We start from the raw sequence: 11,351 nt of genomic DNA, 5'->3' as shown, positions 1-11,351 counted from the left end.
AGCCTCCCAATTATCAAACCTCAGGCATCCAAACCCCCACATACTTACCTTGCTTCCTCCCCCCCACCGCCACCACCTCAACTTTCAACGTTCCCATCAAAACAACCCCAAACAACCTGCCTCATCCCCACTACACATCACCCCATCATACACCTCAAAAGTTCCCCTCCCATAAACACCAACACCATGGGTAAAAACAAAGGCAGCAGCGGGGGCGGCGACAAGAAGGGCAAAGACAGCGGCGGCGACAAGAAAGGCCTCAAGCCGGCGACGGCCATCAACGTGCGGCATATTCTTGTACGTATTGACTCTTGAATTATTTGTAGCTCTTATCGGAGCAAAGGGGGTAGGTAGTACTAGCTAGTACCCACATCCTACACCCTATCCTCCATATCGAATATGTATGCATCAGGAAGAAGGAAACCAAGCTCCCACCCCTCAGCGTCCTGGTCTTTTCCCTTAAGAGATATACATGCAATACCACCCACCCCAGTTTACTTACTGACCCCGATAATCCCGAAACAGTGCGAGAAACACTCCAAGAAAGAAGAAGCCCTAGAGAAACTCCGCAACGGGGCCAAGTTCGACGAGGTCGCGAGGGAGATGTCGGAGGATAAGGCGCGGCAGGGTATGTTTTTTTTTTTTTTCCTTTCTGCCCTTTTTTATCATAGATCCTGTTTGTACCGTATTGACGATCGCCAACCCACAAAGGCGGATCCCTGGGATGGAAGGTCCGCGGCAGCTTGAATGGGGACTTTGAGAAGGCAGCGTATGAGCTGGAGCCTAGTACGACGGCGAATCCGAAGTATGTGGAGGTGAAGACGGGGTTCGGGTATCATATTATTATGGTTGAGGGGCGGAAGTAGATTTCTTGTGGTTGGGTTGACTGAAGAAGATTTACTTGGTAATAAGATGGGTGAGAGGGTTGGTACCATTGTGATGATGACATGCGGAGTGATGATTGGAAGCATAGGTCTATGGAGATGATGCTTGCTAAACTTAATATGTACAATTATGGAATGGGAACTTTGATGGCGCGGGTGAAGACCCCTTACTACTCCTTCTTTGCGGCCGCAGCGGCGGCTCTCGCCTTCTCCTTGGCCTTCTTCTCCTGTCGCTGCACAACCGCCTCCGCGCCGACGCCTCCGAACACCAACAGCACCCCCAGCCACTGGCCCGCCGACAGCGAGTGTCCGAACCAGAACACGCTCAGCAGCATCGTCAGCATCTTGCGCGTCACCGTCACCGTCACCAGCAGCAGCGACGAGAACCGCGAGAGCGTGTAGAAGATGAACAGCTGCCCGACCGCCCCGCACGCCGCGAACCCGAGCACGTTCTTCAGCGCCTCCGGATGGCGTGACAGGAACCCGATCGCGGCCGTCAGCTCCGTCTCCGTGGACGGCGGGATCGGGAACGGCAGGAGGTTGTGCAGGAGGCCCGTCGCCGACAGGTGGGGCATCACCAGCAGGTAGCTGCTGGTCAGGAGCGTCGAGAGCACGTTCTGCGCGACCATCATCTGCGGGCCCGTGAACCGTGTGTAGGTCTGCGGCGTGGTGAAGACGTGGTCCTGGGTGGTGTTGGTGAGGCCGTCCAGCAGCAGGTTGATCGACAACAAGAAAATCCCCCACGCGCTGGACCCGGACTGGCCCTTGGCCGCAGAGGCGGCCACCTTCTTGCTGGTGCCCGGGTGGTGCAGCGTGAAGGTCGCGACGCCGAGCGTGACCAGCAGAACCACGCCGTACTTGTAGAGCGGGTAGCGCTTGCGGAAGATGGTCAGGTGGAGGAACATGACCGGGAGCAGTTTGCAGGACTTGGCGAGGATGAAGGTGAGGTAGTCGATGTGCGCGAGACTGGCATATCCGAAGGGGGATGCGAGCGACGAGGAGATGCTGACCAGGAGCAGGGGGAAAAGGATCTTCCGCGTGGGGAAGATGGAGGGGACCTTTTGTCCGGACGGAGTCGAGAAGAAGAGGTACAGGAAACCGGTGATGGCTGCAAAGGTGGATTGGATCGTGTTTAGGACAATCGAGTATGTGAAGCGCTCGGTGGGCGGTTCGGGCAACTCAGCGCTCGGAGGCTGAACCGGATAGGAGACGGTGGTGATGGCTTCTTGGAGGACACCCCATGACAGACTTGTGCGCAGCAGTCAGCTTTAGTTTCCCCTCTATACGGATCATCAAAGGCACATACAAAGAAGCATAGATTCCCAAAACGCAGATGGCAAGCTGCATCAGGCCAGGGGTATCTTGCGTCGCATCCTTTGCTCCAGAGACATGATTATTTGCGACAGCACCTCCGTTCTGCTGCTTAAGTGCCTGCGCACTCGATTCATTCGGCGGCACATGCATGAGTTGGGAAGAAGTGGCCCGTTGTAAGGGAGCTGTTTGTTTTTGACGTGCCATTGGCAAAGGAGACGCGCGGAGTTGGTCTCTGGTGAACCAATGCGATCAACGAGACGTGTGGAAGGACTGTGACAATAGGACCAACAGAGGATTGGATCAAAAAAGATAGTCTCCACCAAATCGCATAAATCCACGGAGACAAGAATAACTTAAAGAGTGACTCGAAAAGCAAGGGAAAAAGAAAGTGAATGGGGTATCGAGATAACTTTATAAATGTATGTTTCAGATGATGCCATGTGTTCTGTTCTTTCCTGCAGCTTCTCCCCGTCCGTTCCCAAAAACGCGCCGCGGAACTTCGGCGCGAACTCATCGCCCTTTTTTCCGCCCCGCCCAAGTCCTTCTCCAACTTTTTAGTCCGATATTCCAGTTGGAGCTTCTGCATGCCAATTTGACTCAGGTACAGATTGAGCTTGTCAGCAACTGTCGCGCATGCACTACAATTGATCCTAACCATCCAACCGAATCAATCGCACCACACGTACCACAAAAACTTCCCCTCAAACAACCACCTCATCACCTCCCACCTTGCGATCTCTACACTCCTCCATCTTCAACCGCGCGCAAATCAAACACGACAGACACACACATACAAACAACCATGACCTCAACAACCAGCCCCTCCGCCCTAACAACCCTCATCACCTCCTTCACATCACCAACACCATCACCATCGTCCTCAAACCCCACCACAACCACAACCACACCCCCAAGTCCCAACCTCAACCTCAACCCCAAAACCTCCGCCCTCACCCTGCAAGTCCTCCACAACCTCCAACACCAACACCTCTGGACCTCGCTCCAAATCCACGAACTCCCTTCCACTTTCCCTGCCGCCGCCGCATCCACCGAATCCGATCCACCCAACCATATCAACCTCATCTCCGGAATCCCACCGCACCGGCTCTACACCCACCCGGACGAACAATTCTACCTCCTCGAGCGCGGACTCCGCGAGGAGGACCTTGAACTCGAACGGATGTTCGTCCTCCCCACCGTGCAGGGCCACACGTGGAGTCTCCGGCGATTGGCCGGGGTGTTTGATGCGCTTCCGGCGCTAGAGGATTCTGGGGATGTGGGGGAGGAGGATGATGATGAGGGAGAGGGAGAGGATGGTGATAGAACCAACAGCAGCAGCAAGGCGGACAAGTTGAAGGAGTATTACGCGTATCGGAAACAGGCCCGCGTCACTAGGGAGTGGGGTGGGAAGAGGATGCTTCTCGCCATGGTGGATAGGCAGATGGGTGGGGATAGTACGGTGGTCTATTATGTTGTGCAGGATGGTGCCGTGAAGCCGAGACAGAATTGATACCGTTCTCTCTGCTTGACAGTGGGAGAAGAGGGAACCCATGCATGGGTTTTTGGGGCCAATGTGGGTTTGCGGCTGGCTGGACGAACGAAGAAAGGAGGAAGAACAGGGAGCGGCTTACCACCGTTTTTTTTGCACAGCAGAGAGTCTCGTCCAAATTCATACTATTACAGCCCAGACCCGACCAAAGTTATATACATGCGCTGAGAACGGCAACAGAGATAAAACCGTGCTTCCTCTGGAGAGATACAATTGATATGAACAAAACAGATCGCCTCGCATTGTCGGGTATTGTTTCAGCATGGGAAGAAAGAGTGCATGAAAAAAAAGAATTGGTACCACGCAAGCAAGACCGGCCACGAATGTCTAGAGCTCATTGAAAGCATGGTCGTCTTCGATATATGACCGTTCGGCCTGGCAGCTGGAGCAGTACATGCCGTACCATTGCTTGACGTCGCCACTCAGGTTGGCGAACGCATTCGAGCTGGTTCGCTCCCCCTCCAATTCGGCATCGTCAAAGTCATCATTTTGGCCGAGGAGGATCCCGACCTGGCGACAGCGGCGCAGCTCCTGTCGAAGCCACCGCTCCCACTCATTCTGGATGACTTCTCGTTCGATGCTGTTCACCACTCGGAGAGCCACCAGGAGGTTGTGTCGGTAAGTAGCCAGCCGTTCACGGGTCTGTTGGATCCTGCGAGCTGCGCTCTTAGTCATGGAGTCCCTAAAACCAGCCGACCCTAAGGACAAGGCCGTCCCTGGCTCGCGCAAGGTCTGCTGATGGAACGTCGCGAAGCAATCACTGACGTTGCCGCTTCCGCGCCCCACGGTTATATTCGCAATGGCCTCGTCGATATCCCTCATATAGATAGCTCTACTCATCACATTATCGGGACCGACTCCAATGCGGGCCATGAAGTTTCCAACACTCCTATCATCCCACCATTCATGGACAGCCTGTGACGAATAGAACCCATTTATCAGCACGCTCGCCAATAGTAGGGACAAGATCATCGTGTTCGCATTGGTAGTCTTCCAGACCCAGCGTAGGAAAGCACCTGTCCACATGAGGAGGGATGACACGGCACTCTCCAGGAAGGATAAGGACGTCTCGAACAAGAGGTGGGCCATATTTCTCTGGACGCGAGGCTTGCGTGATTCTAGCTTCAAGTCCCCTGAAGGTGAGAACTGCGAGGCGGAATTCTGGCGCCCGACATGGCCGAATATCGTGATGGCCTTTTTCGTTCGACTATGTGCGCCTAGTCTGCGAACCTGGTCACCTACGAGGTCGAGGAGGTCTAACGCGTCCTGTTGCAAGTCACTGCTTGCACTCTTATCCACGATGCCTGAGATAGTTAGCGGTGCTATGTATATTCCCAGGAGTACCAAGTAACTCACTCTGCAGGCCATACGGAGACCATAGCCACTCCACTTTCGTGTATATAGAGAGTTTGCTCTTGCCCTTCGCGACAAAGGTAATCACAACCTTGCTGACCAACCTAAAAGATCGCTTGAATGGGAGGTGCCAGGGAGTGCGTTTGTCCGTGATGACGTAACAAAGGTGGTCATTGAGAACATCAATCATTTGGTAATCTGAGATGGTTTGGCTATGCTTGGCCCCTACTGATTGTCAGACCAGGCGTAACCCGTCCAAGGGACCCAAATACTTACCCAGAATATCGGTGGTCTCAATTGAGTAGTTGAAGTCTCGCCTTAGATGATTGGACTCGTGTCTGGTCCAGGGCCCTTGTTTGATACCTGTGACGGTCTTAGCAAGCGCCGGACTGGACTCGGCTATAACTTACCCTGCGCATTCCGTTGATGCAGAAGAAGCTGCCACAGAGCACTCTTATCCCCGAAGAGGATGTGGAACACTGCCTTAGGACTGATGTCGAACACCTTCTCTGCAGCCAAGTGAAGTTTTCCTTGGGGAACATACTGAACAGGCTGAGTTGGAAGTCGGAACTTCGGAATGTCCTTGCCGTTGCCGTGCTTTTTGTGCATGTTGAGGTCATTGTCAATGTAGATAGGTAGGCGAGAGTCCTTCTTAGAGCCTCCTGTCGGCGCATCGCTGAGGTCGTTCTTGTCGGCCCCAGCGCCCACGTCCTCCCAGCTATCCAAGCTTGGTGTCCGGGTCATGGCCTCTGTCTCCATTCTGATCAGAGTCTTGAAAATGGCTTCCAGCCCTAGAGGTTCGGCGGCCGCCATATTGTGAATAAGGAAGTTAAGTCGCCTCTGAAGGAGTCTGAGTGGCTCCAGGAAGGTCTTAATTGTTCCACGACCTGGTGTGTCGTCGCCAGGAAGAGGTATCAAATGTACAAACAAGAAGTCACAATCTCTACCAGTAGCAGCGGTGATCTCTTTAATGCTTTCCAGAGATATGCTTGTCGTCAGTACCAGACCGAAGTGGTGACTGTAGAAATAGATATTTTGGGTTGTAACATAAGCCCTCCCAGGGAAATCTTGCTGGTCGTTCGGGCTCCATGTGGCCCGGAACACCATAACCAAAGGCTCATCCTTCTTGATATCGGGGAAAAGCAGTCGGAATTGGGCATCATGAATTTTGAGTTGCGGAGGATAGAAGCTAGGGTAGTCATGCGACTCGCCCATGAGCGCTCGTTGTATTTTAGACGAGTCGCCGTCCAAACTCACCGTCGGTCTATGGCGCGACCCGGTCTTCTGTGGTTTGAGCGTGACAGATCCACTCGAAGTGTCGGCTTCTGCGATCAGAAATTGTTTAGATGGATCTTTCGTTTGAGCAGGTGGCTTGTCCGGATCCTGATCGGCCGGCAGTCCCAGTCGCTCAGGCTCGAACCTGTTCAAGAAGCCCCAATTGGAGCTACCCCATAAGTTCGCCATCATGCCGCTGGGCATTCCACCTGTCTTGTCGATTTGACCGAGTCCTATACCCCGTTCATTGCTCACGAACACAGCAGCCTTGCTCATACTGGTCGGAGCAGGAGGGTTGGCCAATGTCATCGGGGCAAGTGTTGTGGGAGAATCATTACCAAGAGTCGAGCTACGGGATCTAGTCCCATCGGGGTCAACGGGTAAAGTACTTCCAGAAGCAATAGCACTATGACTTGCGGTGATGAGACTAGCAATCCCGCCTGCGACTCCGGAGATAGATGTCGAGGACTGCACTGTATTATTATTTGGTTTGCGGTGAAGATCCAGCTTCTGCATGAGACGTGAAGTGTGCTCGCGGGCAGGGCTGTCAGAGTCCAGTGTCGTCAACCTCCGGTAGCTGCTAAAGTCGCTACTGTTGCGAAGAGCAGACGGGTCCTTCTCTGGCAGTGAGAGCATACCACTACGATCGGACGAGCCCTGCTCATCGCTTGTATGAGGGATGAGAGAGTCGGCAGGATCAGCGGCAAATTCCGGCGCCGGGGGCTGAGAAATTGCAAAAGCAGGATCCTGAACGGTGACTTTGCCGGACACTGAGAGGTCGGTGCTCGAAGGATTTTCCAGAGCCTTGCGCTTAGCGGCCTCAAATGCGGCAATCCAATCCATCAGGTCTTTCTGCGTCTCAGCTTGGAGCATAATGGTGTTACTCTTCGTCTTGACCTCGAAACAGAACCTTCGGTCTTCTTGGAAAGCCGGTCGGATGCTGCAGAGTAGGACACCAATTCGTTCGCTCTCCTCAACACCACCGGTGCGAGTGCCCTGGACGAGACAGCCAAAGATACCGTGTTTCAGAAAAGACCAGCGCCTAACCCAGAAAGTGCGTGTAGGTTTACCCGAGAGAGTTCGAAGATATAACCATCCTTGCTTCTCAGGTCTTGCCTCTTTCGACATGCTATTGATCGACAGAGGACGCGAGCCAAGGTATGGGACTGTGGATACAGAGTAATCATCTAACTCCCGGGACGGTCTAGCTGCGATCTCCGCAGCCTCCTCGATCTGCTTTCTAGAAGCTAGAAGCTCCCGCTTGGCAGATTTCTCATTTCCATCCATTTCGTGCACCCAACCCTTGATGCGGTCCATTTCGTGAGCCCACTTTGCGAATGAGCTTCCATTATTGGTATGGAAGGTCTTCAGTTCTCGCCACTGATCAAAGGAAACGCGAACCAACAACCTGTCAAGCGCATTCCGCAGCTGAGGTGCTTGGATGGAGAAATCCATCGATGCTTTGAGATAGGCTTTGCGGGCTTCATGGAGCTGGAAGGCATCTTCCCGTAGCGCTGAGGGCTCTTTGGATTTGGATTGTGACGAATACCGGGCCAGCAAGTAGTCGTACTGTTTCTGTGTCTCGCCGAGCGTGCGCCGGTTCTCCTTGAGCGGGGTCAGAAACCGATCCTTAATTTAAGGGGGCCCCATATTTATTACCTTGAAGTTCCGCATGTCCTCCTGGATGAATGCCCTTATGGGTTCAGAGACGAAAGATTCCAACTTTTTGACAGTAGACACTAATCCATTCCACATGTCCTTTGAGCTATCACCACATCTCCGCATCGACTGTAGAGTGTAATCATGGTCCAAGACGGCTTCGGAGACCATTAAAGGATTCGTGGAGTAGGACAGGAAGACGCTAACGGCGCCTTCCATGGCCGCAAGCTCTGTGGCGAGCTTGGAGGTGGCTTTCGCATAGCCGTCGAGCCATCTCTCAAGGAATTCGATCTGGTCGGAGAAGTGAAGGGCGGCGGCACGGAACGTGGGGGAATCGAGTGCGGCCTCCTTTAAACCGACCGGACTTGAAGAGAAAGGAAGAGTTAGATGGTACACATCTTGGGGCATTGAGTGCATTAGATTGAATGGCAGCGCGTCGAATACTCACACCACACTGACAAGCTTCCCAACCTGGGGTAATGGGATCTGCGGCTGAGTCGACATCTAGTGTATGTCACCAGCCATACACCGATGCGAGCGAGAATAACGTGGAGAATTAACAGAGATTTTCGTCCCAAGTCACCATGGGTATCAAATCAAGCAAGTAACATCCAAGAAATGAGGAGAATAGCAGCAAGGGATAGGAGGGGGATATGTTGCAGTGGAGGGGGAGGAGCTTTAGGAGATCGAGCGTCTCTGACCATCTAGGCGGATACAGGACCGCGCATGATTTAATTGGCTACGTCAGTGTCTTTGTTGCGCAGCCTGGTGAATCAGGCAGAACGGGGTCGATGGGTCCTGTAGGGCGGTCAGAGTGGAGCCGTTTTTTTTCTGCCGGCAACCGCCTTTTTTTTCCCCTGCGCCGGAGAAATCATTCAATCCTATTCTCAGAGCAAAATTCCAGGATTCAAGTCATTTGCAGATTTCCTTCCTGAGACAAAATGGCGCCTCCATCTAAGAAGTCGCGCAAGTTGCTGGATGACAGCTCCAGCGACTCGGAAGATGAGACTGGTGGAGTTCCTATCAGCAACGAGGATGTCGTTTTTAAGATCAATGAGGATTACGCTCGTCGCTTTGAGCATAACAAGAAGAGAGAAGAAATGCAGCACCGTAAGGCCACCCCACCATCTCAATTTATTCAATGATTTGGACTAACCTCTGGACCACTGTAGTGGAGTCAAAGCTAGGAAAGTCTTCGGTACTTGGCAAACGCCGTGATCGTGACGGGGAAGATGAGGATTCCGATGAAGAGTCATCATCGGATGAAGAAGAGGACGATTTCGGAGAGCTGGCTACTGAAGCTGTGGATGCTGAAATCATGGACACTATCAAGGCGATCCGATCTAAAGACCCTCGCGTGTACGACCCAACTGCCAAGTTCTTCACCAAACTCGACGAGGAGCAACCACAGACCACCGAGAAGAAGGAGAAGCCAATGACCCTGCGCGATTATCACCGAGAGAACCTACTCAGCGGCACCAACTTGGCCGACGAGGAAGACACGAGCAGTGCTCCGAAAACCTATGCCCAAGAGCAGGCCGACCTGAAGAACGCCATTGTCAAGGAGATGCACGCTGCTGTTGGAGACGAGGATGCGTCCGAGAAGGACGAGGAAGATGACTTCCTTGTCGCTAAATCCAAGCCCGAGTCTTTTCCCGAAGCCAAGACTGATGCAAACCTGGACGTTGAGAATGCGGACAAGGATCCAGAGACGTTCTTGTCAAATTTCCTGTCGGCAAGGGCATGGATTCCGGCCGGCAGATCGGAACTGCAGCCATTTGAGTCCGACGATGAGGAAGAGGACGAGCGGGCGGAAGCATTCGAGGAGGCATACAATTTCCGCTTTGAGGATCCCAGCAAGTTGAATGCTACTCTTATGACGCATTCTCGTGACGCTACCAATCAGCAGTCTGTCCGCAGAGAAGAAAAGAGCATGAGAAAGAAGCGCAGAGATGCGGAGCGAGAGCAGAAAGAGCAGGAAAAGAAACAGCGTGAGATTGAAAAGAACCGACTTCGCAAGCTGAAGATGGAAGAACTGCAGGAGAAGGTTGAGAAGATCAAGGAGGTTGCCGGTATCCATGGAACTGAGATGACGGATGAAGATTGGGTCCGCTTCTTGGACGAAGCTTGGGATGACAAGGATTGGGAGGCCGAAATGCAGAAACGGTTCGGCGAGGACTACTATGCCGAAACTGGCCCCGATGGCAAGAAGCACCCCAAGAAGCCCACATGGGACGATGAAATCGACATCAAGGATCTCGTGCCAGACTTCGATGATGAGGAAGAAAAACCCGCTGTGGCCGATTCGGACGTGGAAATGGCGGATGAGCAGGAGGGAGAGAAGAAGAAGAGCAAGGCACAGGAGAGGAGAGATCAAAAGCGCGAATCCCGCAAAGATCGCATGCGTATCGAGGAAGCCGTAGACCGCAATCTGGATCTAGATATCAGCTTGCTTCCTGGAGCTACCAAGAAGAACGCAACTGGATTCCGTTACCGCGAGACCTCGCCTCAAAGCTTTGGGCTTACTTCTCGGGATATTCTCATGGCTGACGACAACCAACTCAACCAATTTGCAGGCCTGAAGAAACTTGCGTCATTCCGTGACCCGGAGAAGAAGTACAAGGACCAAAGGAAATTGGGCAAGAAGGCCCGCCTTAGGCAATGGCGCAAGGACACCTTCGGTGATGAAGAAGGCCCCAAAATCTCCGATGAGGCTCCCAAGGCCCCTACGGCAGACCAGGAAGATGTGGGCAAGGTTGACATCCGCGATGGTGAGCCCAGGAAGAAGAAGAGAAAGAGGTCGAAGAAGCACTAGATGCTTTAACCGATCTACAGTCTTGAGCATGTATGTCATTACAAGATCCTTGTCTTGTCTTGAAATGGTTTCAGTTCAGAAAAGTTCTTAGCGATACATCCGTGTTTTGATAGATTTTAGATGCAAGATATACCTACTTCGTTGCATATGGCTGTAATCATTGGACAAGCTTCATGGTGGTTTTGTATGGTCTAGCTACTGTTTTCCTCAGCTAGGGTTTCAACAAGGGATTGAATGCACAGTTGAAGATGCCTTCAAATGAGTGTATGTATACGAGATCTCGAGCGTTTAGGACGATGAAGATTAAGCCCTCTAGATGTACCTGGCTGAGTGCGTTGTGCATGAACCTCCTAGACTGGGCTAGGTTATCATCCCAACGCCGCAGACTCTCAGGCCCTGTGGGCCCCGTGTGACGGCACAATCTGGTACTCTGAAGTGTCCTGTAGAAGAGGCGAAAAAGTGGATATCATCATGGCGACAGAGCAGGGGGTCTAGTATTCAT

The 11,351-nt window shown here is 52.8% G+C and overlaps 5 protein-coding genes across 5 annotated transcripts; 3 read left to right on the top strand and 2 right to left on the bottom strand.

The window, feature by feature from the left end:
• The first annotated feature begins 109 nt into the window (after nucleotides 1-109).
• On the top strand, nucleotides 110-1,075 carry BO82DRAFT_355976 (peptidylprolyl isomerase). Its single transcript, XM_025635598.1, has 3 exons — nucleotides 110-297; nucleotides 526-628; nucleotides 712-1,075. Exons 1-3 carry the CDS (start codon nucleotides 187-189, stop codon nucleotides 864-866), a joined length of 369 nt encoding a protein of 122 aa, XP_025490176.1. The 5' UTR covers nucleotides 110-186; the 3' UTR covers nucleotides 867-1,075.
• BO82DRAFT_314111 (UDP-galactose transporter HUT1) lies at nucleotides 946-2,583 on the bottom strand. Its single transcript, XM_025632502.1, has 2 exons — nucleotides 2,191-2,583; nucleotides 946-2,132 (listed from the first exon to the last, which is right to left on the bottom strand). Exons 1-2 carry the CDS (start codon nucleotides 2,400-2,402, stop codon nucleotides 1,055-1,057), a joined length of 1,290 nt encoding a protein of 429 aa, XP_025490175.1. The 5' UTR covers nucleotides 2,403-2,583; the 3' UTR covers nucleotides 946-1,054.
• A 192-nt stretch (nucleotides 2,584-2,775) lies between these two features.
• BO82DRAFT_122652 (uncharacterized protein) lies at nucleotides 2,776-3,924 on the top strand. The gene has a single exon (XM_025629893.1). It carries the CDS (start codon nucleotides 3,001-3,003, stop codon nucleotides 3,706-3,708), a length of 708 nt encoding a protein of 235 aa, XP_025490174.1. The 5' UTR covers nucleotides 2,776-3,000; the 3' UTR covers nucleotides 3,709-3,924.
• On the bottom strand, nucleotides 3,854-8,681 carry BO82DRAFT_355973 (putative transcription factor SipA3). The gene is made up of 6 exons (XM_025635597.1): nucleotides 8,483-8,681; nucleotides 8,035-8,398; nucleotides 5,511-7,980; nucleotides 5,377-5,463; nucleotides 5,104-5,325; nucleotides 3,854-5,051 (listed from the first exon to the last, which is right to left on the bottom strand). The coding sequence occupies exons 1-6, from the start codon at nucleotides 8,536-8,538 to the stop codon at nucleotides 4,075-4,077; spliced, it is 4,176 nt and encodes a 1,391-aa protein (XP_025490173.1). The 5' UTR covers nucleotides 8,539-8,681; the 3' UTR covers nucleotides 3,854-4,074.
• A 238-nt stretch (nucleotides 8,682-8,919) lies between these two features.
• Nucleotides 8,920-11,087, top strand: BO82DRAFT_314100 (Krr1-domain-containing protein). Its single transcript, XM_025632501.1, has 2 exons — nucleotides 8,920-9,144; nucleotides 9,207-11,087. The coding sequence occupies exons 1-2, from the start codon at nucleotides 8,976-8,978 to the stop codon at nucleotides 10,847-10,849; spliced, it is 1,812 nt and encodes a 603-aa protein (XP_025490172.1). The 5' UTR covers nucleotides 8,920-8,975; the 3' UTR covers nucleotides 10,850-11,087.
• Nucleotides 11,088-11,351: the final 264 nt, after the last annotated feature.

Source organism: Aspergillus uvarum (genome assembly GCF_003184745.1).
Source record: "Aspergillus uvarum CBS 121591 unplaced genomic scaffold BO82scaffold_41, whole genome shotgun sequence".
Lineage (NCBI taxonomy): Eukaryota > Fungi > Ascomycota > Eurotiomycetes > Eurotiales > Aspergillaceae > Aspergillus > Aspergillus uvarum.
Note: the sequence above shows the minus strand (reverse complement) of the source record. Positions and strands in the feature narration are given on the sequence as shown.